This window comes from Chionomys nivalis, chromosome 14 (genome assembly GCF_950005125.1).
Source record: "Chionomys nivalis chromosome 14, mChiNiv1.1, whole genome shotgun sequence".
NCBI classification, from domain to species: domain Eukaryota; kingdom Metazoa; phylum Chordata; class Mammalia; order Rodentia; family Cricetidae; genus Chionomys; species Chionomys nivalis.
Window position 1 is genome coordinate 12,304,853 of NC_080099.1, and position 26,599 is coordinate 12,331,451.

The 26,599-nt window shown below is 46.9% G+C and overlaps 1 protein-coding gene across 2 annotated transcripts; it reads left to right on the forward strand.

Annotated features, from left to right (window-relative positions):
* The first annotated feature begins 1,436 nt into the window (after positions 1–1,436).
* On the forward strand, positions 1,437–26,599 carry Lipg (lipase G, endothelial type). 2 transcript variants are annotated; one of them, XM_057788767.1, is made up of 10 exons: positions 1,437–1,776; positions 5,104–5,285; positions 6,870–7,049; positions 8,274–8,385; positions 16,802–17,023; positions 17,901–18,143; positions 18,754–18,874; positions 19,923–20,141; positions 22,872–22,976; positions 24,724–26,599. In XM_057788767.1, exons 1-10 carry the CDS (start codon positions 1,680–1,682, stop codon positions 24,743–24,745), a joined length of 1,503 nt encoding a protein of 500 aa, XP_057644750.1. In that variant the 5' UTR covers positions 1,437–1,679; the 3' UTR covers positions 24,746–26,599. The 2 variants fall into 2 exon arrangements, with proteins under 2 accessions (XP_057644750.1, XP_057644751.1); XM_057788768.1 differs by having other exon boundaries at positions 20,079–20,141.

Sequence of the window (26,599 nt, forward strand, 5' to 3'; positions counted from 1 at the left end):
CGTCCTTCACAGACGAAGCCAGTCCGGTGCCCAGTTTCCGTCGTTAAGTGCAAGAAGCACCTGGCCTGCGCTGGTAGTTTGCCAGTGGGAGGGGCCGGGAGAGGATATTAACCATCTCTTAGATTGCACCGAGTTTTATATTCAAAAGATAAAGCCAAACTACCTCTTGTTAATTGGTGATGGCACACGTGAGCTAAGAAGTCTGGCAGTCAGAGTCACAGAACAGGACTGGCTCGCTAGGGCCCTGTTTCCCTCACGCCAGCCGCTGCAGCTGGAGCGCTTATCTAGGGGAAAAGGGGAGCGGAGCTGATGCTGGGGTTCTCCTTTCCTCAGTCGTCCAGGGTGCGGCCAGCAGAGCAGTTTTCCCTAGCCCAAGGAGGCTGGATGGAGACGGCGGGTTCCAGCGGAACTTGCGGTCAGGGTCTCCACCCTGGGAGGTGCAGCGGCTCTGCCTCAGCTCCGGACTCAGACACGCGAGTCCTCTGGAACTTCGGACTCCGGATCACGGCTTCATCCACTTGCAGCTCACAGCCAGGAGCTCCAGATTAAAGAGAGAGAGAAAAGGATGGAGAAAAGGGAGGAGGATGTCGGGCGCGTGGCACAGGTTGGGCCACATCTCCTAGACCCTCTCTGGGCTCACCTTCTCTTTGGTTAGGGTGGCTAGTAGCATCCCTTTCCTACTCCCCAGTGACAACAGAACGCCTACCCAAATGAAGCGCTTTCCTTCGCGAGCGAGTTAATTTCCCCATAATTCTCAAGCCTCAGGAACTGCCACCCCCCCTACTTTCGGGTTAGGAAATGATCTTGGAGGAGTTGGGTGACTTGTCCAGAGTGTCGCAGCTAATAATGAAATGAGGTCTTTGAAATGGGGTTTGTGTAACCTTAAAAAGTAGGCTAAGCGCACAACTCCTGGATCTGCCCTGCTTTTTGCACATCACGCTGCTTGCCCCTGGGCCAAGGCTGCAGGGCAGAGAAAGCTGGAACAAACGACTATGTGGCTTTTCCCCATCCCGACCCACGGCCTCGGGCGCGGAGAGACCATCCCAGAGCTAGCTGGCTCCCCATCTTGAAAAGGGTGATCTCCGGTCTCCAGAGATTTCTTCTCCAATGGGAGCAGCGTTTCGGGGAAATGTTCCTTTGTAGGATCCAGCAAGTGAATGAGGACCTAGGGGTCCAGGAATAGTAGGCGAAGCGGCAGCCGGCGGAGTGGGCCAGCAAAGTAGCTAGTCCATCCCTGAGGGCGTCCACGTGGTGGGTGTGTGGCACTTTCATTCAAACTTTGGGGAGTTCTCGGTTTGGCGTCAGAGGTATGACCAATCAGCGGTTCGAGACGGGAATAAATTATGCAAATAACCATCTGGCGATGGGTCAGATGACTCGAATACTTTTAAAAAGTACCTCTCCTGGAGCTTGCGGTGTGACAGCGGTGAGCCCCGACTTCGCAGAGGCTCCGATAAAGCACCGGTCGGGCAGGGCAGGGAGTCCTTCCACCGGCTTCTTTCCCCCGCTGCCGCGGCCAGCGCTACCAACCTGCAGCTGTCCAGCCCATCACTTTCTGACCGAGATATGGCTGCCCACTTCTAGGTTCGGGAGGTTTTTAATGGTTTAAAAAGAAAAACCAAAAAAGCATCAGCAACAACAAAAAACCTGTTTGAGAGGAGGGGGCGTGGCAGGGAAGGATGCGAAACCCGGCTCTCCTGCTCTACTTCTGGAGCGTCTATTGTTGCTTCCCGGCGGGAAGTCTCACAACCTTACGTCCCCAGGGGTCGCTGCGAGGTAATGTGCATTTATTTTTATTACTTTTCTTCCCACTTCTTTCCTGCGCTGGGCCCACACAGTCATGCGAACCCTTCTTCGGTCATTTTGTGTCCGAACAAAATCCTTTCCCACTGCGCTGTGTTCTCCCTGGTGTCGGAGGCCGCTTGTCTTGGTGCTTAGGATGAGAGCATCCGCTAGCAAGCTATCCTGGAGACTGCGGGGGCGAACCGGGAGGGTGCGTGGGCTGGAGTCGTTTCTCGCGCCTCCTCCCACTTCCATTAATCAGCGCTGTCCGGCGAGCTGAGCTGCCTTCCAGCCTCACTTAAATTATACCATGATTTAAACCTTGTCTTATCTTTGGAGGTTGGAGAGGCCAGAAAATTCTTAGAGCTCTAACTTCCGGTGCCTCTCCCCCATCCTGCCTCCCTTCATCAACGCTTAGGCATTTTGGAAGTTAAGGTGGCTACATGGCAGGTTTCAGATTGATAAGTGCTTGTAGGGGACATCTGGTCTGTAACTTCCTCCCCAAATAATTTGTTCTCCTCTGCCCATTCCCCCATCTACCCCTTCCTCCAGCGTCTTTTTTTTTTTTTTCTCTTTGGTTCTGTATGACTCTCTTACCGGAGGCGACCTGGCCTGGTGGAGTGAGGGTGGGGTCATCTAGAGCAGTGGAGGGTCCCAGAGCATCTAAACCAAGACTTACCACTACACTTACTCTTCAGATAGCACGCCAGGAGCTACGAGTCCATGTTACTTTATGGGCAGTGGGAGCTTAAGTTGGAAGGAACAGGAAAAACCTACCTTCTCCTAGCCTGTTTCCAACTTGAGTGTTAGCTAGAAGCTTGGCTTGGGGTAGGTGGCATCTCTAATTCCTTTCATGAAGAATGATGTAGTTATTCAAGTTTCTGTGTTCTGTGGTTCTGAGTATTTTGGGGGTGGCGCCATTCATTTGAAAACTATGGCTGCGTTCCAGTACCAGGAAGGAACTCTTGGTAGTGGGGAAGCCAGAGAAGAACAGACTAGGCGGCAGACTATCCTTGTGGGACCTGATCTCAGCAGTGGGAACTAATAAAAGGATTTGTTGTTTTGTTTTGTTTTTCGAGACAGGGTTTCTCTGTGTAGCTTTGGAGCCCGTCCTGGCACTTGCTCTATAGACTAGGCTGGCCTCAAACTCACAGTTGTCCACCTGCCTCTGTCTCCCGAGTGCTGGGATTAAAGGCATGGGCCACCACACCTGGTTTACGGGGTGCTGGGGATCAAACTCGGCGTTCTTTGCATGCTAGGCAAGCACTCAAGTGACGAACTGCTTCCTAGCTTCCTTGTGTATCCTTTCAGTACTGGAGATTAAATCTATGGCCTCAAGCGAGTACTCAAAGCTTTCTACCACAGAGCGACATCCCTAGCCTTTTACAACTATTGTTTCTTCTTAGTATTTAAAAATTAGAAACCAGCCGGGCAGTGGTGGCGCACGCCTTTAATCCCAGCACTTGGGAGGCAGAGGCAGGCGGATCTCTGTGAGTTCGAGACCAGCCTGGTCTACAAGAGCTAGTTCCAGGACAGGCTCCAAAACCACAGAGAAACCCTGTCTCGAAAAACCAAAAAAAAAAAAAAAAAAAAAAAAAAAAAAAAAATTAGAAACCAGGATTAGCTAACTACTGAGATTTGCCTTCAGTTCATTCCGTAGCTCAGACAGGCTTCCCATCTTCAGTCTTCCTGCCCTCAGCCTTCCCAGTAGCTGGGAATTAACAGCCGTGTGCCACCAGAACTGGTTTTTCCTTCCGTGCTTAACTCTTGGGTGAATGAAGCTCCTGGATGTTCATTTGGTATCTCCCTGTGACTTCTGGGTAACGGGAGGGAGAGTACATTCTGTTTTCCTAATCCGTCACCAAGCAGGGATTACTCGGATGGTTGAGTGAGTGATGATGAGGGTCAGCTGGTAATTATCTCAAATGATGGTGCCAACCCGGTGTCACATGGCCATAGTGGCCATTTGTGTTGTCCTGGGAGCAAGGAAAGGCAACACTGTAAGTTGCAGAGAGCTGGAAGGGGCCGCTTGACTGTTGTGGGGGGATTTTCCCATGGCTTCAGCTATTCGCGTAGCAAACCGGTGCTTGTTGCCCCTGCAGAGAACCCCAAGAATGTGTAAGAAGTTTGAAGTAAGCGTTGGATCAAAATGGGAGCACCAGGGGAGCTGCTTGGACAGTGGGTCAATTGCAATTGACCCTTTTGCCTGCAATTGCAAAATCCCAGATCTCTCAAAATTGCAGAGTTTGTTGGGAAGTTGTATGGCAGGAACCTGACCTTACAGGCTCTCACCTCAGCTGGAGGCAAACCCGATAGAAAGCTATTTGTAATCTTTCTGTTTTTTTTCCTGTAGAGCATGAGCTGTCCTATGTTTCTCTGCAGAGATATTAGTGCATTTGATTCACCGCAGGGGGGAGGGGGCGCTACCCCAGACTCTGCTGGTGCTGTCATGTAATAAATATGTGGTATGTTCCACAATGCTTGCCTTCTCCCTCTGATGTCACTGTCCCCCTCTCTGTCACTGTCTTCCTGTCCCCCAGTCCTGCTATAAAATCCAGGTTGGCCTGGAATTCCTTATGTCACCCATGCTGGTCTCAAACTCGTAGAAGTCCATTTGCTTCAGCCTCCCAAGTTCTGAGGTTATGGGCTATAGGTGTGAGCTATCAGGCTTAGGAGAGAAAGAGAGAGAGAGAGAGAGAGAGAGAGAGAGAGAGAGAGAGAGCATGAACTCAGACTTGGAACTCTCTCTTTGGCCCATGCTAGCCTAGACTTTACAATCATCCTGCCTCCACCTGATTCTGCCTCAAGAATACTGGTAATACAAGTATACACCTTTGTGCCTGGCCATAAAGATTTTGTTTTTAAATACAGAAATTTCTAAATTCTTGACTCAATTAGTCTTAAGCATTTCAGGCAAAGAGAACCCACACTCCAAAGGTAGGAATTTGAGGGAGGGAAGAAAGGAAGGAAAATCAGTTTGGTGGGGAAGAATAAAGGAAAGGAAGAAAGGCAGCTACTTATTTCCGAGCAACAGAATTCAGTTCAAGTGACTAATTAATACTCACGAAGGACAGTTATGATAACAGGTTTACAGTAGCTTCAATTACTTCATGGCTCCTTCATACCTGCAATTTTGCTACTGTTGTAAATCTTCGTGTAACTATCTGACTCTTAGGTTGAGAAACACTGCCGAAGAAGGCAAAGAGGAAACAGCCAGTAGTTGTGAAAACTAAAACCCAAACGACAAGTAATTCGCTCAAGACTGAACTAGAAGTCACTACCCCAGCCACCAGAAGGATTTATGCTGTTCTTCCTCCCCAGATGAATATCGTAAGCCCACCGGAGTACAGGCTTCCGCCAAACCCTCTGTGGCTTTTAACATCCGCACTTCTAAGGACCCAGAGCATGAAGGGTGCAATCTCGTCCTTGGCGACAGCCAACTCTTGGAAGACTGTGGCTTCAACATGACAGCCAAAACATTTTTCATCATTCATGGATGGACGGTGAGCCCAGGAGGGGGTTCTGCAGCTTTTTATAAGATTTGATTCCTTTTGTTTTGGTCAATTAAAAAGAATAGTGGTGCTTCCAGATTCCAAACCCTCTCCCCCCCTTCCTTGTGGGCTGCTTGTATTTCAGACAGCTGTGAAGAATGTAATGGGCGCTTCTCAGAGGGGGCAATCTGGGCTCAGCAGGGTGGCATTTAGAGCTGGCATGCAATGGGCTTTCCGAAAGTGGTTCTCCTGAGGCCAGTGCCCAGCTCCCTTAGCTCTGAAGGATCTCTAATTATACTTAATTACATTGGCCAACCACTGCCTGGAGGGGGCCCATCCTGCTCTTGGAGCAGAACTGAACTGAGGCAACTTAACGGGCTCAGGGGCTCGGAGGGGCCAGCTGGCTTGGCTGGCTGGCTTCTGTTGGCATGCTGCCCTCCTGTTTGCATAGAGATGTGGCCCCGGTTAAAGGCACTGGGGCTCTTTCTGTGCCCTAGCTGAGCAATTTCCATTGAAAGGCCCATGACAAACTTCAACAAAAAAGGGCTTTAACACTCAGCTTCAGAAACTCTTGGCCAGCAAGGGATTTGTTCATTCATAGAAAGACAGTCTGTAAGAAAATGGCACTGTTAATGCAGGAGATTTCTGCCTGGACTAATTGGGAGGGGACGTTCTCCCTCTTAGTGATGAGAAATTCATATCCGTTACATTAGATCTACCGTCAACAGTTGGGGTTGGGCCTGGGAGTCAGGAAGGTTAGGAGTCTACCTTCCAACAGTGATGACCGAGGGCCTTTCTCTCTGCCTTCATCCCTCAGGACACAAGTGGAATATCACATTTGAATTTCTCTAAGGTCCTCCCTCCTGTCAAAATGCAAATACTAACCGCCTGTAGCTTACAAATGGGGAGCATTCCAGAAAGTTCTTTTGTAATGTGTTTGGAACTTGGAATGGTAGTTTTCCATAGAAGCAAGTTGTAAATAGTGTTTGGGTTCCCAGGCTAAGCACAGACAATCTATTTATTTGATAAGGTACGTGTGGATAGGTTTACAACTGCCTCTACTCACCATGTGTAATGTTGTTTCTGTGGGAAAAATGTGTTCTGAGTTCTAATTTGGGATTCCAGGGGTGGATTTTTCTTACGCTGGGGTCAAGAGGATGGTAGAGATGGGTTGTGGGAAGGCATCGTTTGTTAGCTTGGTGTTTGCCTAAGTGACAGTGTGTTTCTAAGGGAGGAGCTAGTTCTCCATGGCAACCTTCGCTAACTCCTTGAAGGATGAACCAGGCCACTTGCCTGACTGTGACAGGGATTCAGACTTGCCATTATCACCACCAATACCCATGTAGCAGACAGAAGGGCACAGTATAGCCCGGCACACCAGCTGTGAGACATCTGAAGGGAAACCAGATACCTGCAGAGCACAGGGGGAAAGAAAGCATGAGGCCTTTCTGCCTCTGGCTGGCTTACACATGGGAGAGAGGCTTCCTTCCTTCATCAGCCACTGCGAAGGACCGGTCAGATGGGGAGAGGATCATGGGATCGCTGAAGTCCAGAAGGAGAATTAGAAGGAAAATAATCTTTCTGTTTTCATTGCAGATGAGTGGCATGTTGGAAAAATGGCTGTATAAACTTGTGTCGGCCCTGCAGACGAGAGAGAGAGATGCCAATGTTGTGGTGGTTGACTGGCTGCCCTTGGCTCACCAGATCTACTCAGATGCAGTCAATAACACCAGGGTGGTGGGACAGAGAGTGGCCGGGATGCTTGACTGGTTGCAGGTAAGCAGGGATACAAGGGAGCCATCTTTATTAGGGTTTCCCCTCACCTTGAGCCTGCATTGTGTTAGGAAATGCGGAGCACGTGTAGTTACCGTGAACTCTGAGGTGATCAGAATCTCCACCATTACCGTTTTTGCTGAATTAAAGCACTGCATGAACCACTTCAAAGCCTGCTTGAGAGCCTTGTAATGACTGATAGATCTCTGAATTTTTCTGTTCTCTTATTTGCCGTAGAAAAGTGTCTTGTGGGAGACTAGTTCCTGACCTTAGAAGCTGGTACCCTTAGGGTTGTTGAGAATGGCCAGGAGCCAGGTCTGGTTTTCCATCTGAAGGAGCCACAGACGGCTGCTCTTGCCTTTGGAGGGTGGCCGTGCCAAGGAACGGCAAGGAGGCTGCTTCAGATAGATCACCGACTGCATTCGTTAAAACAGTGTGTGCAAAGCACATCTTGAGGTCTTCGTTTACTTTTTATAATTTAACCATTTTCCCGAGACCAGTAGACTTAGCAGGCAGGAGGGACAAGGGGTCTATGGACAAAGTGACCCTAGATGTTAAGCATTTCCAGCCTGACTTTCCCTTCGCCCGGGAATCTTATGGCTCCTGGCAGAATCCTGGGCAAGATTTGTGAGCAATCCTTGTTTGCTCTGGGGTGCTGGAAAGAGTGTCTTCTGAACCACAGGTCAAAGCCTCACCTCAGCAGGGCCCTTGTCCTCCCCAGCTGAGTACTCTGGAGGGGGTCACTTCTCCAACTGTGGGGGTGCAGGTAGCTTAAGGCGAAGAGTCAGAAGCTTCTGGGGGTACAGTAGTGGTCAACACTTAAGAGTACTGGCAGGGAGCCGGTCACTGCGGTGATGGCTGGCACTTTGCTCTGCTGAGGGTATGTTACCTTTGACCTCTACAATGATTCATTCGTGACCTCTACATACTGCCCCAAAGAAAGGAAACCTTGTAGGGGAGCTTGCAGAGGAAAGGTCAGGTATGCCTCCTGTGGTCCTAGCTTTCACCCTGCCCCTTGGCATTTCAAGTGCCACCAAGCCCTTTAGAATCCCTGTCCCTGGTGTGGACCATCCATAGTGCATGCCAGCAACACTGGTGATGCTGCAGGGACTCTTAGGCCTGTGACCCCTGGGACGCTTCTGTTATGATGGACAAGCTGAATTGTTGGTGGCCCTGGAGGCTCAGGACTACACTCTTTAGCTCACGCTCCTTGATGCCTTTTTCCAGGAGAAGGAAGAGTTTTCTCTTGCGAACGTTCACTTGATTGGCTATAGCCTTGGAGCGCATGTGGCTGGATATGCTGGCAACTTTGTGAAAGGAACACTGGGCAGAATAACAGGTAAGATCTGCTTCCACCATGTGTGTATATGAGCTGTGTTAGCCATGCCCTTCCGTGTGTATGTATGAGCTGTGTTAGCCGTGCCCTTTCATGTATGTGTATGTATGAGCCGTGTTAGCCATGCCTTTCAGATTTTCTCCTTCCTGGGAGAAATTCAAGGTGGGGGAAATCTCAAGGTCATCGAGCAATCGGAGCACAGCTTGGAAACCCCTGGTCTAGTTCAGGAGGTGAGGACCCAGGCAAAGGTGAGTCAGCTTGCTCAGGGGCAAATAGCGAAGAACCGAAGAGCAGAGGCCAGAAGGGAGCCTGGGCTTCCAAGCTTCTGAGTGTTCACTTTTGGTTCACACACGAGATATGAGTGGTAGAATTTGAATCCTGCCCCTGGTTTATATTTCATCAACCAGTAGCTTCTTCCCATGATTAAGGTTGCGTCTTTATCTCGACAGTTACTGTTTAGAATGAGTGGTTGAATTTTGTAATTAAAGAGACGTTTCTGATATTGCTATCCAGGGACGCAACAGAAAATGGAGTTTTTCTGTATTGGAAATCACATCAGAGTGAATTTTTATAATTTTTTTTATATTTATTTATTTATTATGAGTACAATATTCTGTCTGTGTATATGCCTGCAGGCCAGAAGAGGGCACCAGACCTCATTACAGATGGTTGTGAGCCACCATGTGGTTGCTGGGAATTGAACTCAGGACCTTTGGAAGAGCAGGCAATGCTCTTAACCACTGAGCCATCTCTCCAGCCCCAGAGTGAATTTTTAAAGCTTGAATTTGAACTAAAGTATTAAATGATTATGAAAAATGTCAAAAATATTTTATCCATTTTGGGGATCTTTAGGTCCACAACAGAGCTTCCTCTATACTAAAATTGTTGGTAATTTTTTTGCCCTGACTTGTTTTCTCCTCTCAGCATTCTTTTATAAGCATTAACCCCTAGCTCCTTCCGATCCCTAATATACTAAGAATGATGTTCTATATTGCTTTCTGTTACTATAACTGAATTGCACAGACTGGACACGTTATAATGCATAGGAGACCTTTTTGCTTCCTGGCATCTTTTTGCTGAATGATAACATGGTAGGGGTATCACATGATCAGATAGAACAAACCTGCTAGCTGAGATCATTCTTTCTCTTATAAAACCATCAGCATCATGTTGAAAACACCACCGAGATGACTTTACCTAATGCTAACTGGCTCTTAAACATCTCACCTCCAAATACCATTCTTATTTGGATTTGGGATTGCTCTTCCTGCCTATGAATTTTTTGGGGAGGATACCTTTAAGCCATAGTCAGAGAGCATCTAGAAGAAAAGGTAGGACCTCTGCCTTTCCCTGTAATGCCTTTATTTTAAAATAGGACTCAGGTGGAATGGAGTCTAAAAGGTGTGCACACACAGAGATTAATAGGCACACACACAGACTCTAATAGGTGTGCACACACAGAAATTAATAGGCACACACACAGAATCTAATAGGTGTGCACACACAGAGATTAATATGTATACACATAGACTCTAATAGGTGTGCACACACAGAGTTAATAGGTATACACACAGGCTCTAATAGGTGTGCACACACAGATTAATAGGTACACACACAGAGTCTAATAGGTGTGCACACACAGATTAATAGGTACACACACAGAGTCTAATAGGTGTGCACACACACAGATTAATAGGTGTACACACAGAATTTAATAGGTTTGCACACACAGAGTTAATAGGTACACACACAGACTCTAATAGGTGTGCACACACAGATTAATAGGTGTACACACAGAATTTAATAGGTTTGCACATACAGAGATTAATAGGTACACACACAGATTCTAATAGGTGTGCACACAGAGTCTAATAGGTATACACACAAAGTCTAATAGTATATATACAGAGCCCTAATAGGTACACAAACAGACATATGCATACAAACTCTTCTAGAGCCAGTGATTCCGTCCAGCATAGCTTGAGAGCCCTTCTTCCTGAATTGTAGTGTCCTGGGGCTTGAACTGTCAAAGGAGGCTGTGATTGTGTGGCCATTCTCCAGTGTTCAAGAACCGGGCCAGCTGGATGCACACTGCGGCACTCATGTGGTCTCTCCCAGGGTCAAGGTTCAATACGTCCTTAGCAACGTGGACAAACCAAAGATTTTGCTTTTCTTGCTTCCAGTCTGAAGTGAGATAGGGCTGGCTAGAGAACTTTCCAGTTCTTTTTGCTTGTTTAGGTGGTAGCTGCCGCGGAGAGGGCCTCTTGTCTGTGACCAGCTGGGGAACTGGAGGGACGCTAATTAATGTCACATGCAGTAGCCCCGTGTCCTGAGAGCAGGCCCTCCCCTCCGACCTCTCTGTGGAGCAGAGGCCTGGCGTCTGTCCAGTTGCTTGCCACACACTGTCGTAGATGTCTGAAGGAGGTAGGCTGTCTCTGTTCTTCTTCACGTTGGTAGGTTTCTCATGAGAACCTGTGTTATCCATAAGAGGATTGTTGTAATAAGAGCGGCAGGGCTGCGTCCCCGGCACCCGGCCGCCCACATGGCTAACTTATGCCCCGAAATAATTACACGGAAACTGTATTCTTTTATACACTGCCTGGCCCATTAGTTCCGGCCTCTTATTGGCTAGCTCTTACATATTGATCTAACCCATTTCTAATATTCTGTGTAGTCCCACGAGCTGGCTTACCAGGGAGAATCTTAACCTGTGTCTGTCTGGAGTGGGAGAATCATGGCGACTCCTGACTCAGCTTCTTTCTCCCAGCATTCTGTTCTGTTTACTCCACCCACCTAAGGGTTGGTCTATAAACGGGCCTAGGCAGTTTCTTTATTATTTAACCAATGACCTTCCTCCATCATTTCCTCTTTTTCTGTTTAAACAAAAAAGGCTTTCACTTTAACATAGTAAAATTACATATAACAAAACAGTTATCAAGCAAGAATTACAGTTACAATATTTATATCTATTTTATCTTTTATCATAACTAAGGAAAACTATAACTATAACTAACCATTCTTCAACTCCATCAAAGACACCAGAAGGATACAATATTACCTAAGTAAACAAGAAATAAGAAACTTTAAACTCTAGAAATGACAGAGACATCTTGCTGCCTGGACAGTCACCCAAAGTTCTTTTGTACCGTTGGGGCATCCATCTTCGGCCTACAGGCCCATAGTATCCAGCAGACATTTTCATGAAGCAGGAAATTCCAAAGACAGTTCAGTCACTTTCTGCTGTGTCCTGCAGAATGTTTCGCAGACTCTTTCATGAATCAGGAACCCCGAAAAGCCATCTCACCTTTAGGCAAGTTCAGCAGTCCTCTTTCTGTGGGTTCTCTGTGTCCAGTTTATGCAACAGTCCAGGCAAGAGCAGTTTCTTGCCCAAATGGCTATCAAACTCCTTAAGGAGCCTCTTCGGTGCCCATCTTCCTCTTGAAGTAGATTGGTGCTGCCAGGAACAGATGTGTCTCATTGTCATAAAAATCCCTAAGTTATTAAAACATTAAATGCCATATTCTGCAGTCTTTGAAAGATATGAAGAATGCCTATCTAGCTGAAATATATCTATGCACATCTAGAAAATCTAACTAACATGACTAAAAGCTTGACAATTATTGATGATTATCCATTAACAACCTATATTCATTACATTTTTAAATGAATTATACAATCACAATACCTTAATCAAGATTAGAAATACATATACATATAACAAAATTGACCTTAAAATCTATACCAATGCAAATTATTCATATCTATATCATTTCCCCCTTTAAATGTAAAAGAACATTTATAAACAATATTTGGGAACATGGGCGCAGTTTTTTTTTCCAAACTGCTTCCTGCTGAATGGGGGCGCTGTATTCAGATCTTTTATGGTGTAACCTGTGTGTCAGGGTCATCTCAGTTGGCAGTTGAATGAAGTAATTTTCTGAAGGTGTTCACAGCAACCTTTCAGGAGGGCGTGGTCTATCATACCATATTGGGATAGAAGAAATCCACAGGGTCGCATCCTCTGTGAAAACAAAAGAAGACCCTCTCCAAAGCATCATATCCTTAAACCCATATTGTGAAATCATAATACCCTTGTATCCATTTTGGTTTAGCTTGGCAGCCCATATAATGAAATGTCTCTCTGCAGTTAGCTCCTTTACAGTCAAAAATTTTAAAGAAAACACAATAATACAAAGAATCCAGACTCTCTGTGGATTTTCCATTTTTAAGTGGCTTATTTTTCTTTATTTTTTTTTAATCTATAACTATCTGTACTCTGTCTCTTTAAAGACTTTACCCTTTTTTTTTAACCATTAACTTTATTCTCTATATTTTTTTCTTCTCTCTCTCAAGCCTACGTACATTCATTCAACACTGTGATCCATTTATAGGTCTGAATCTGTCCTATTGTGAATCCGTAATTTTTTTTTTTTTTTTACTATCCAGGAGCATTTCTTAAAATGTTAAGCATTTCTTAAAAACTTAAGTTGCACCATGTAGAGGTAATACGGTACTGCCTGTTTACTGCCAGTCTAAACCTTAACTGCGCTGTTATTATGGTAATTATGGTAGTTTCTGCCTGAGACCAGCAGAGTTCCACATGGCGGAGCTGAGCTGCTCCTGCATCAGAACCATTTGGTGCCCCTGAGCCACTCACAGTTCCAGGCACACAGCAGTCCACATTGCCATCAAGCAAGTCACAGCAGTTTACTCCAAATGCTCCATTCAAAGACTCTGTCTCCTGCAGGAGCCAGACAGAGATCGTGATGGCGGCACAGCCCAGAAAGCCGGCATTTTAAAACAGCCAGTTTTTTCCTGCTGCTGAATCAGGACAATTTCTTTGTGGCACGCAACCCACAAACAGCAAAAAGCTTTCTTAAATTCTCTCTCTCTCCTTTTTAAGCCCTCTCAGGTTTTACGTGGAGTTCATTAGCACGTTGGGTGCCACTCTGTTGTAATAAGAGCGGCAGGGCTGCGTCCCCGGCACCCGGCCGCCCACATGGCTAACTTATGCCCCGAAATAATTACACGGAAACTGTATTCTTTTATACACTGCCTGGCCCATTAGTTCCGGCCTCTTATTGGCTAGCTCTTACATATTGATCTAACCCATTTCTAATATTCTGTGTAGTCCCACGAGCTGGCTTACCAGGGAGAATCTTAACCTGCGTCTGTCTGGAGTGGGAGAATCATGGCGACTCCTGACTCAGCTTCTTTCTCCCAGCATTCTGTTCTGTTTACTCCACCCACCTAAGGGTTGGTCTATAAACGGACCTAGGCAGTTTCTTTATTATTTAACCAATGACCTTCCTCCATCAGAGGATGGAGACCACAGCTTGTGTGTGGTTCTCAGGGAATGATGCCACGGTGCAGAGGCCACAGGGGTCCTTAGCTTGGGGCCTAGATGAGATTTGAGTTCCAGTCTTGCTTGGCTGGAGGGTGTGGGGCTTGCTGTGAACAGCTTCAGAGAGCAGTCTGTGGTGTAGTAGGGGAGAGGTCATGTATTCATAACTGAACTTGTGTCCAGAAAGTTATGAGCAATAAGCAAGTGGGTGGGTTCCTTTAAGAAACATGCATGTGGCATACATGCTGTGCAGGCTATAGGATAGATGCTATTTAATGTCCGCTCCTCAAGCACACGATACTTCCTCCATGCTATCTCTAAGCCATGCAGTAACCTTGCGGTTTTCACAGTTGGGGGAAGGAGGTCCGGATGATTAAACAATGAGCCCAATATCTTGCACACTATAAGTAGCAGGTCTGGGAGTCAGTCCAGGTTACTGGGTTGCAAGGCCTGCCCTTGGCTACTATCTAAAAGTATAGATAAAATGCATAATAAAAAGTAGATCATGTCACTTTTCTCCTGAGCTTGTGGGCCAGGGATGTGTGTCACGTAGTCTGAGCAGGGAGCTGGGTAGGTGAAGTCCCACACTGGCCTGTGAGGCCCCCTCAGCTGTCGGCATTCCTCCAGCACAGCTTCGTTTCCATGGAGTTGCCTGTCTGGTGGGGACCTTTGTCTGTACCAAGCAAAGAGTCCCTCTCTTGTATTGGTTGCAAAGCATAATGTTCCCCCTCTTCTTTTCCTCTTCGGTGCACAGAGTGAGAGGCAGGGAGAAGTTTCTGTGTCGTACTACAGCCCTTGCAGCTTATGCAGTAGGCCATTGTGGGCTATTCTGGAAGGGCATACTATCCTGCCATCTTCCTTTTGGTTCTGGGCTGGGGCTGAGCGCTAAGTATTCTGGGATCCCTTTCTGCTGAGGTCACCCATAAAATCATCCCAAGTTCTGTAGCTTTCTGGTTTTAACCTTCACCTGTTTCCATGAGTAATGAGCCCAGTGTATTCACTTTACATGTGAAACAGTGACCTTCATCCTCTCACGTGGCTCCCAGTGAGCTCACTCGTTCTTGGTGCTGGGTCTGGGGAACGTGGTTCTGTTACCCATTGCCTCCTTTTAAGACACAGATTCAGATTTGCTGGGTATTGCGACAATTGCTTTAATGCCAGCAGAAACAGGCAGGTCTTTAAGAGTTCGAGACCAGCGTGGTTTACATAGTGAGTGTTCTACATGTATGGGACATGCAAGTGGACAGAGGCCAGACCCCTGCTCCACGGAGAGGTTGGAGGGAAGGGCCTGCTTTTGAGACATGAGGGCTGTTGTATGTGGCACTGATTAGCCCTCTGTCAGCTTCTCAGGCCCTTGTCTCAGAAATTCAAAACAAAACCAACTCAACCCAACAAAATGGCATAGTTCTTGGCCACGTCAGCTCCAGACCTTGGCGTATCTAGATTGGGGTCTCTCAGTCTGGGAAGGGAAACTATGTGGGCTGGTGGGAATTTGGGGTGTGTATGTATGTATGTGTGGCAAGGCCATGTGGCATCTTTTAGGAAATTTAGCTGAAACTCTGACCTGTCCCCTGCAGATGTTAGTTCTCTTACCTACAAGTGCCACAAATAACAATTTTCCCCCAAATCACCAAATGTCTCTTGAGGACAAAAACACTCTTAGTGCCAAACGTTGTTTTGGACAAAACAGGGCCTATCCTGCATACATCTTTTTTTCTTTTAATTAATTTATTTTTTAATTTTTCTGTGCATTGGTGTATGCTGCATGCATGTCTATGTCAGAGTGTTGGATCCTCTGGAACTGGAATTACAGACAGTTGTGAACTGCCATGTGGCTACTGGGTATTGAATCCAGGTCCTCTGGAAAAACAGCTAGTGCTCTTAACCACTGAGCCATCCCTCCAGTCCCTACATCTTATTTCTTAACTCTTTCCAAATCCTATATGTGTGTTGGTAGAGCAAAGAGCTTTTCTGGATGGGATAAATCCAGTTTGTATAATCACAGCTCGAAAATGAATACAGATAAATTCTTAATCTCTTAATTTTTCATATAAATGTATTGAGGCCTGAGGTTACACTTCAAATATGATCCTGAAGAATAGGAAAAAAATTCAATGTCTTGTCCACAAGCTACCGACTTATAGGATCACCCAGAGAACCAATCTACATTTCTGTGTTGTATGGTAGCCCTGGGGGCCAGGGCCTCCGACATTTGCACTTATACTTTGAGAGCCTGTTTATTATTTCTTTCTTTGAAACATTGTTTTTATGTTTGTATAGTTCAGAATGAAAAGACAGCGTTAAGTCTCACTGCTGTGTATACTTGGCCAGTTCCCTCCCCATCTGCTCTCCTGATGTGTGCAGATGATTGCTCACTTGGGTGCCCTTCCAGTGTTTTTTAGAGCCACATTGTAGAATTCAAGTTTATAACAAGCTCTTTCACATGACCTGAGCAGTCCAAAGCAGGAGAACCAGTAGGCCGTGTAGAGCGGCTTTCGGGTTCAACACGGAAGGTCTTTCTCACCGTGGATGCAACACAGAAGGCGTGGTGAAGTCCGGTGTTTGGGTCTGCAGCATGTTGAGCTTTGGAGATGCTTTTCTCATCCACATCTGGGCCTGGGCCCTGGCCTGGCTCATAACTGAGGGGAAGAGGGAGTCCAAATACAAACCCTCTGGTTTGGGGCAGACAGAGTTCTGCTGCGGAAGGTGCCTAGGGCCAGATGGCTGGGATGAGTGACTTGGGTCAGGAGCCAAGTTTATTCTAGAACTGCTCTAGTTCTCACTCCTGTGGTTCCCCAGAGCTGATGGTGGGGTAAATCTTGTGGTTACTAGGCTGACAGAGGCATCGGGGCTTCAGAAAAAAATGTAGGTTCTATAATTATAGGATTTAATTCCAGGGGTGACATATTGGATCAACCACATATGGGTTCCTTATTTATTTTTTTCCCCTGGCCTTCTACATCTGAATTTGGATGCTGGCTCAAAGAGCATCTTCATTCTACAGACCTGGACTCTAAGTCACGACTCAATGCCTTGATGTTTCTGACAAGTCCATCTTGGCTTTCTTTGCTGCAGGTCTGGATCCCGCAGGCCCCATGTTTGAAAAAGTGGACAACGACGGGAGGCTGTCTCCGGATGATGCAGACTTTGTGGATGTCCTGCACACCTTCACAATCTCCCTTGGCATGAGCATTGGGATTCTGAGGCCCGTGGGTCACATTGACATCTATCCCAATGGGGGTGACTCTCAGCCAGGCTGTGGATCCAGTCATGTCTTGGCATCTCTTGCATTTGGAAGTGAGTTTGTACTTAATCTGCCTTGTGTTTGGCTCCCTCCATCCATCTTCTACGTCATCCAGAGCTGTCAGTGCAGCCGGCACAGTTTACGTCATCATTCACAGCTCTTCCCACAGCGCTGAGTCATGCTATTGCCTGTTAACGTTCATCTGCTGGCTTACGTTTCCAAGTCACAGTTATTGATTCATTTTCTTTTATTATGAGACAGGCTATCACTATGTACTCCTCACTGGCCTGGGATTTGATATGAAGACCAGGCTGGGCTTGAACTTACAGAGTTCCGCCTCCCACTGCCTCCTGAGTACTGGGATTAAATACATGTGCCACCAAGCCCAACCTTCATTTCTGGTATTACTATTCAAACACATGTTAAGACTTCACAACTCTACCATACAGCTTCTCTTTAACACTATTTTACTCTTTTTTCATTTCTTTTTCTTTTTTCTTTCTTTTTTTTTTTTTTTTTTTTTTTTTGAGGCAGGATCTCTCTAAGTAGTATTTGCTGAACTGGAGCTTGGTCTGTAGAATAGGCTGGCTTTGAACTCACAGAGGCCCTTCTATCTTTGCCTGGGAATGCTGGGAATAAATGAGTGTGCCACCACTTCTGGTCTTCTATTTAACTCTTAGTGTATGAATTCTCTTCTCTTCCTTTCTCTGAGTGTATTAGTATTGCCTCCCCTCACAGGATAGACAGTTAGATGGCTGCAATGGTCTTAAATTCCTCTGTATGTTAATAGGCACTTGGAATATCACTGAGCCACTCTATCACACACCACCTGCCTCAATAGACCTATTCCGTCCAGTGACTACGGACTGAGTGGTGGAATCATCCAGAAGAGGTTCATTCCGTGTGTTCTCGGTCCCTCTGTTTCCTCAGTGATCACAGAAGTGGCGAAATGTGAGCATGAGCGATCCGTACACCTCTTTGTCGATTCTCTGCTGAATCAGGACAAGCCGAGCTTCGCCTTCCAGTGCACGGACTCCAACCGCTTCCAAAAGGGGATCTGTCTCAGCTGCCGGAAGAATCGTTGTAATAATATTGGCTACAATGCCAAGAAAATGAGGAAGAAGAGGAACAGCAAAATGTACTTAAAAACCCGGGCTGGCATGCCTTTCAGAGGTAACTTACCTTCAGGCTCCCAGGTACCCCGTAGTCCTTTTCTTCCTTTATACTTTGTAGCAGAACAGGGCATGGAGCAGTCCAGAGCTGTGGTCTATGTAGCAAGTTATTAGAAACCAATCATATTGTGCATGCCCTAGTAAAGTGGCTCCTTTAAAAATCCAGGGTAAGGACCCCTTTTGTGATGTAAATGCTAACCCATAATTATCAGTATCAATATCTCAAAGTTCTATGTCAGTGTTCAGCAGATGGGCAGCGAAGTATTCAGAAGCCTGAAGCAATAGCTTTTACTTCTGTAACCTACTTATGATATTTTGTAAAAGAGTATTTTATAAATGAAAACTCTGAGACCTAGAGAGATCTATACTTTAGTCCTTAATCCCGTGTCACACAATAGAAAATAAATAGCCCCAAGTCCCCAAATATGTGACCCTCCAAGTTCAGGACACTTCTGCATTGATTCCTTATGCTATCAGGTAGAATAAGACCAGAGCCTGGCTAAGGCTAGCCAGGGCCAATAGGATGCTTTGTTTCTAAACTTCAATGTGCTGTGTGACTCTTGATATGACAAGCAAGGCTCACAAAGGCCTTTGTTCTGTTGCCCATGCAGTTAACCATTATCAGATGAAAATCCACATCTTCAATTACAAGAGCAGTAGAGACATCCAGCCCAGCTTTAACGTCACCCTGTATGGCACTAACGCGGACTCCCAGAGCATTTCCTTGAAAGTGTAAGTGTGAACATTCTTTGCAACTTCAGTTCAGGATGGAGAACTAGTTAGTCTGAGCTTGAGAGTGCAAGGAAGATGTTGGAAGAAGTCCAGGAGAGTCAAGACGGCTTGCCCAGGGGAGGAACTGGGTGGTTCTAGCTGGGATCTGTATCTCCTCTTTCCTCTCGTCTACCGTGCATTCTCCTTCAAGTCCTTGACTCAGAGGGTTTCAGGGAGGGAAGCTCCCAAGATGAATCAGCTGCGTGAGAAAGTGCTGGATCAGCCGTACAGGAACTGCTGTTTCATCTCAGGCCACGCCTGATACCTGAGGCCTTAGGGACCCGGGAACTCTATGCGTGTCATCCCTGGATCTTCTGTAGTGATCGTCTGTGGGAGGGGTGCATGGAGGTCTGGAGAGATTTGTTCAGTTCCCACCAGACACAGAGCATCCTGCCAAGCGATGTTGTCATTGTGAAGAAATATCAAGCCAGGTGTGGCAGTGCAGGCGGATCCCAGCACTTGGGGAGGCTGGGCCAGTCTGAAAAGTTCACTGAGATCTTGTCCACAAACAAATATAAGGGATAAAAAAGAGAGGGAGGGAGGGAAAAAGAAGGAGGCCGTGAGAGTCATACTGTATGGGCTCAAGGTCTTGCTGGAAGACAAGGTTTGAGCATCTGCAATTGCTAGTGTGGTACATACGGCAAGGCAGTTCATGTGAAATGGGAGAGGAGGCAGGAAGAGAGGGAAGGAGGAAGGGAGAGAAAGGGAAACTGCTGCCTCTTGGCTGAGGAACAGCATGCTTGTAGCAGGAAGGCCAATTTGTGTTTTTCTTTTTTGCTCTTCCTTGGCACTGTCTCTTAGGAATTAGAGGCGCAAAGGGAGAGCTGCCCAGGAATGGTTTTGATAAGAAGTTAGGCACTTTGGGTAAAGTTATCTGTCAGCGTAGAGTGCAACCCAGCTTCCTGCGTGGTCCTGTGAAATGGGGACGTGGAGGGCATGAGGTGGGCGGATTGTGCCAGTTTCCCAAGGAGGGAGGGGAAAGGAGATGAGCTTCTCTTTCACCTTACAGAGTGGAGAAGATCTGGCTGAATGCCACCAACACCTTCCTGGTCTACACGGAGGAGGACTTGGGTGATCTCCTGAAAATCAAACTTACCTGGCAGGGGATATCTCATTCCTGGTACAACCTGTTGAATGAGATTTACAACTACCTGTCTCAACCCAGAAACCCCTCGAGGGAGCTGCATGTCCGAAGGATTCGTGTCAAGTCTGGGGAAACCCAGCGCAAGTAAGTGTTCCTGCCCTTCTTGGCCTTTGGGAGACAAGGGTACAGCTCTTCCGCATTTCCTCCTTTGTACAAGTAATACCCAGAGCCCTCTGCCCCCAGCTGAACTTCATCTATTATTGCAAGGGCTATTACTCCCAGATAAGGGCTTCTGGAAATGGTGGTACATCTTATGTCCTGACTACAGCCCTCAGGAGGAGGGGTGGGAAGGGGCTGTCTGGAGCTCAGTGCCTGCGCTGTTTGCCAAGTCCTGTGCCGGCCCAGAGGAAGAGGCCTTCCCCTGGACAGGGCTCTCTGTGTGTGCTGTGTTGAGGGGCAAATTGGAGCATCTGGGCACACGGTGAAGTCTTCTACAAGACCTAGCCTTCCTGAGCCTGCTTCTCAGAGCATTGTCAAGTCTCCTCCAGAGGCTCTGAGTCCTGCTGTTCACTTGGGGTTGTGGCTTCCACTGGCAGAGAACTCTCTGTGCTGTGCCAGCTGGCAGCCTCTGAGTCCTTTGAACCCCAAACTGGGAGATCCAGACCTTTGTATGTCAACTCTTCTTTCTGAGCCCTAACTCTGCCAAGAAGGGCGCAAAGCCAGTGAGGCTCTGGAGATGTTTTTCAGCAGAGGAGAGTTTCCTTTCCCGACCTCTGCAGTGGCCGCCATCAGTCTCAGGCTGGAGGAAGCGGCCTACATCCTTTTTGTCTTTTCTCTGACATTGTCTCCACTAGAATTCTTCCTGTGTCTTGTTTGCGTCTATTGTCCTTGGCCAGGCTGGCAGCAGAGGGAGTGAATTGGCACTTTGGATCCATCCCTAGAGTGTATTCTAGGAACCTATATCTTGGGGAGTTTTTGAGCAGGGAGCTGTTAGGGCCTAGGCTGTGCTCTCCAGAATTGTACCTGATCTCCTCCCTGGCGCTCTTAGGGGCAGACTGGGCTGAAGGTGTGACTACAGAAGCACAGTCATTATTATAAACAATTTCAGATAGAGAAAACACTCATTAAATCATCTTTGAAACTTATCAAGTATAAGCAATTTTCCAAATTGTGTTCATATAGAAGATTGCGAAACTCGCAGAAACATTTGGAGTCAATTTTGTGCCTTCCTCTCTGCCCTCACCTTCCCTTCTTCCAAACCAGAGAGAATGAAAATCTTGCCTTAATGAACTTGTGGTAACGTGATCCCTTTATGCTTTTATGCCCATCAGTACCTTTGTTGATACCCACTAGCAGTATGTCGAATTGTTTTAGATGAATCCAGATTTCCCATGATTGGACACACTGTTTTCTGAGTTTGTTTTAAACATTCAGATGTCTGTGGACTATATCCAATAACTTTAGATATAGTCTGTTGATAGTTAACTCTCCAAAGTGGTTGGACTAGTTTTCAATCATGGCCCCAGCATCATTACTTCCCTCTTTTCCTTCCTCTCCTGTGGTGGGACACTGTTGCCATTCAGGTGGGAGCAGCTTTTTGGACATTGTATTAATTTGTATTTTTTGATCATGAGTGAGGTAAGCTATCTTTTTGCAGGTTTATAAATATGTAGGCCCAAAGGTGCTCTGACTCCCCCCACGAAAGGTCCAGAAGATGGCTTTTTCCCTGCCTCAGCATCGGGGTGAAATATCCCATACAGTGTTGGGTCATCAGTGTGGCAATCACATCACCAAGGCTATGTGGTTCAGCCACAAGCTGTTGCTTCCCACAAAATGTTAAGAAATGGTGATTATCAGATTGTTGACCCTTTCTATGCTTCTGACTGTCCGTGAACTGAACCTTGTTTTTAAAGATTTAATCTAAAAATTTAAATTACGTGTGTGCATGTGCGTGCGTGTGTAGGTCTGTGCACTTGAGTGCTGGTACCCACAGAGTCTAGAAGAGGACATCTGGTTCTCTGGGACTGGAGTTACAGCACCCACCTGGGTACTGAGAACAGAATTCTGGTCTTCTGCAAGCGCACTTTGTGTTCTCAGCTGTTGAGTCATCTCTCCAGTCCAAACCTTTGACTTTGACACGTAGTTGAGTTCCGAGTACTCTTGTCATTGGGTATTTCTCTCTCTCTCTCTCTCTTTTTTTTTTTTTGGTTTTTCGAGACAGGGTTTCTCTGTGGCTTTGGAGCCTATCACTGGGTATTTCATAGCAGTGTCTTACAGGGACCTTGAGTCTGGTGGAGAGGCTGACCATTGATCTCAAAACCCCTAAACAGTTTCAAGCAGCATAACTTATTCCAAAGTAAAACAAAACTTTAATTTTAAAGTCTATCTTGTGAGCAATGACAGTTACCAAAGCAACATTCATGTAATGATATGCCTTTGTACTAAGGTCCAGAGTGGTCAGGTTCATGGGGACTTTGACAGGGATGGGAGCTTCCAAGAGGTCATGACCCCAAATAGCAGGCAGCCTTGTAGGAAGATAGAGAGGAAAAGCAGGAAATGTGTGATCGAGCTGCATGAGACTGAATCAGAGCAAGATACATGCTGCAGTCCTGCATCAGTGATGGGCAGTCCTGCATCAGTGATGGGCAGTCCTGCAGCAGGGATGGGCATCCTGCATCAGTGATGGGCAGTCCTGCAGCAGGGATGGGCAGTCCTGCATCAGTGATGGGCAGTCCTGCAGCAGGGATGGGCAGTCCTGCAGGCTCTGGAGTGCATATAACATGCTGAAAGTTTCTCTTTCCTTTCCCATTTATGTTGAATCCAGAAAGCACTGTCTAGAGTTTTGGTTACAACAGTGGCTTCTTTTTCTTTTAGAATGACATTTTGTGCTCAAGACCCTAAGCAGACTAGCATCTCTCCTGGTCAAGAGCTGTGGTTTCACAAATGTCGGGATGGCTGGAGAATGAAGAACGAAACCAGGTAACTTGCAAATGGCTGCAGACAGAAAGTCCCTCATTTATAAAACCCACCTGGTGCAGGGCGAGAGACAAACACCTCAGGGAATGTGACTGTCCCTTGCTGTCGTATCCTCTAGGTGCCCACTGTGCGTGTATACACAACCCCAGTACTGGTGACCATTTCCCCTCATCTTAGGTTAGTGATTCCTCCGTAGTGAGCGGGGCTGGGGAGAAGTCTCGTTCCTTACCTTTCTTCTGCCATCCAGCTGCAGTCAGTAGGGCGAAAGGGAAGAGTATTAGATTTTGTTAGATTTCTCTGGAAACCAGGCTGGTAGGGGTGGACCTTAGCGGGCCCAACTCTCCCCACTTTTGAGGTACAGGATTGCTTGTGTGTAGAACCAAGTGAGACGACAGAGAGGCTGGCTGTCCTCTGTCACCACACTGCTTGGTGTGGAACCACATGGATTCAGGTGGAGGAAGGTCTACGTCATGGTGTGTGGCAGTGGGATCCCCGGTAGAGCCGATCTCATGCCATTTAAACCAAAATCATTCTAAGGATGAGGGTGACTGTCTCTCTAGCCTCTCTCTCCTCCTGCCCCTTGTCCACAGCAGAGGGCTGGATGATAATCCTGCCGTGGAATGATGGGCATGCAGCATGTGCCCACCTGCATCCAGAGACTTATAGAGCCCTTCAGTTTTATCGACACTCTCAGGAGGAAGGTGTTCTGGTCCCTGGGGACACTGAGAAAACTGAGGCTTGGGAAAATGAAGTCTCTTTCCCAAGATTCCCTAGTGTGTTATGGGTCATCTTACGCTAAAGCCTGCTCATTTCAGTAGGGAAGTTGCACCTGCTCAGATGATGCACCCCGCCACTGTTTAGGTCCTAATTATCAAGCAAGCCATCTGCAGGGATTCCCTGTGATTAACTGGCTGCCTACCCGGCAGGCCTGATTGCACCTACCTCTGATCTGGCTTCTGTTAAAGAACATCAGTGGATCCCAAGCTTGGTAAACACAGATTTGTGGGGTCTGAAGACTGCACCCCCATTAAGGGCTGCAGTCTAGTGTGGACTCATTTGATCGCCCTCTATCATTATTTTAATTTTTTTGTCTGTATTTAAATTGACCTCTTTCAAAGTGCTTCTGCGTACATTAATTCCACTGATAGACAGTAAGTATACCCTGGAAGGGACGAGGTACTTCTTTTTCTGTTCTAGAATGTTCTGACTTACATAACTTGGCTCACAGTCTTTCTTTTTGGGAAACGAGTGAGCCCTCTATTTCCTCTCTAAGGCACACGAAACAATAGGAGTCCAAGCAAATAAAGGGACACTCAGAAGTCAGGGCATCCTTGGGCCCAGGCAGCGCCATTGGATTTCTCTCTTCTGACATGAACGTGTTCACCAATAAGGAGACTAAAGTTCAGAGAGCTCCTAGAGTTGAGAATAGGATTCAGGTCTCTGGACTCAACTCTTTCGCTTCCCGCCACAGGGGAATACAGTATGCTTCTAGATAAAGGCAAAGAAGTGTGATGGTCCTCCTCACACGTGTGTGTGTTGCACAAAACACATGAGTGCATTGACTGTGACTAGCAGCCCAGATAGGCTCCTGTGGGTGTCTCTCACAGGGAAATTTTCCATTGCTCTTAAAGGCAAATCAGTAAAACGGCCGGCCTGAGTGCAGAACACTCAGTCTTGGTTCACACCTTGGTACAGGTTTGCCCATTTGTTGGTGAGTGAGCTAACACTATATTCACATGGTTCCTTCCAGTCCTTTTGTGGAGCTGGCCTAGCGCCCAGGAAGCCCTGAAGCCCACACCCACCCACAGCCTGCTGTCCATACACAAGGAGGAAAGTTACTGCTGAAGACCCATGGGATGGAAGACCTCAGCCTTGGTGCTGGAGCCCCGGGAGAACCTTACTACTCACTGGCCTCAGCTTGCTTCCCCTGTCAACCAGGACTTCTCCCAGAGAGTCCCGTGCCCTGTTGAAGTCCTAGCTGATGATCCTAACTCCAAACTTCCCTTGACCCCTCAGGAAGCTGTGTGTGATCACTGGGATGGCCAGAGCCCTGGTGCACTCTGGGCCACTCTCTCACTGTGGCTAGGTGAGCCTGGCTTTTTCTAGCCACAGGCAACACAGGCTTGGAAGTGGCTTTATTGGAAGGTTGACAGATGCTTGGCCTTACTGGACCTTAGTGAAAAGTCTTTCCCTGAAGACTCATACCACAGTGTCAGACCTGTTGCCCACTGAGGGGACAACAGGTCAGGTTGATGCTAATTCTAGTGTTCTCCCATGTGAGACTGACAGATCCCGGTCCTATTTTGGGTATTCCATCATGCTCCCTAGCTTGCCTTCTGAAACTCACCCACTGTTGGCATTTTTATTGAGCCCTTCAACTAATTACCACAGGGCAGTAGACACACGACTCAATCTTTGCATCTGGAGCCAATGGGATCAGGATCTCTGGAATCAGAGTTCACTGGCCCATGGTTATGGGTCTACAGGTTATGGCCCACACAGGTATGCCTGTGGTTAAAGACAGCTGGGGCCGAGGCTACTGGCTGAAAATGCTGGGGAGCTAAGGCTTGTTGTGTGCCATTTCCTCTAAGGGCCGTGCTTGATCACTAGCAGAGCAGCAAGCAGAAAATCATGCATGGTGGCCACAGTGGTGGAGCAAAGTCTCTGCTGTTTAGGGAACTAGACAGTATTGCATGTCTTCTACATGCCTGCTGTGCAGAAACCGCCCACCCTTGACAGAGCTGGCCTTGAGCTTTGATACAGTGCTCTCTCTTCTATGAAATAGCTTGCTTTCCTATCAGTGCTGTCTCTGTGTTAAGCTCCTGGGAAAAGCCTCCTGGTTTATGTCTTAACGTGAACTAATAAATGTGCTACCCGAGACACCCTTCTGTAGTTTCTAGACAGCTTGCATGTGTGTCACCTAATCAGAATGCAGGGCAGCCGGTATTTTTCTTGTTTTGCAAAATCAAGGCTTAGGGAAATTCAGTCATCTGCTTAGATGGTATATCAAGGTGGTGGTGGGGCCAAACTAAGGCCTCGGTGAGGTTTCCTGGAGGCAAAATTCAGGAAATCCTCTCTGCCACTCCACAAAGATGTCTACAACTATTGCCTATTGGTATGTTCCTGATGTGATAAACAGGGGATTTTTTTCCCCCAGAGTTATCCATAAAATCCAAACCGTTTCATTGGTATACAACCAGAAGATGGCCTGGGCGAGGGTTGACAGCTGGGGGTGGGAGAGCAATCACTCTCTGTATTTAGGTTTTAAATGGACTTCCTTTGTATCTGTACTGTACCAAATTTGTATTCCCGTTTAAAGCCAAATTTCCGAAGACATAACCAGTTGGGCCTTAATGCAAAGAGCTCCCTCAAGCCCTCAGTGTGCTTCTGCCATTGGTTTCTAGCCAAAGTCGAGCTTGTTACTGGCCACACCTCCTGGCGACTCCCAGCTTCTGTGTTTAGTCATGGAAGCTTGGAGAACTGAATCCTCTGTGAGTTGTGTATTTATCCATTTGGCTTGAAGCCTTGTTTGTATATCTGATGCTTTTTTAAAAAGGCTTAGACCACTATTTATTTCTTGAGTGTATATAATGTATAACGACAAATATATGGTTGGTTTTTACTTG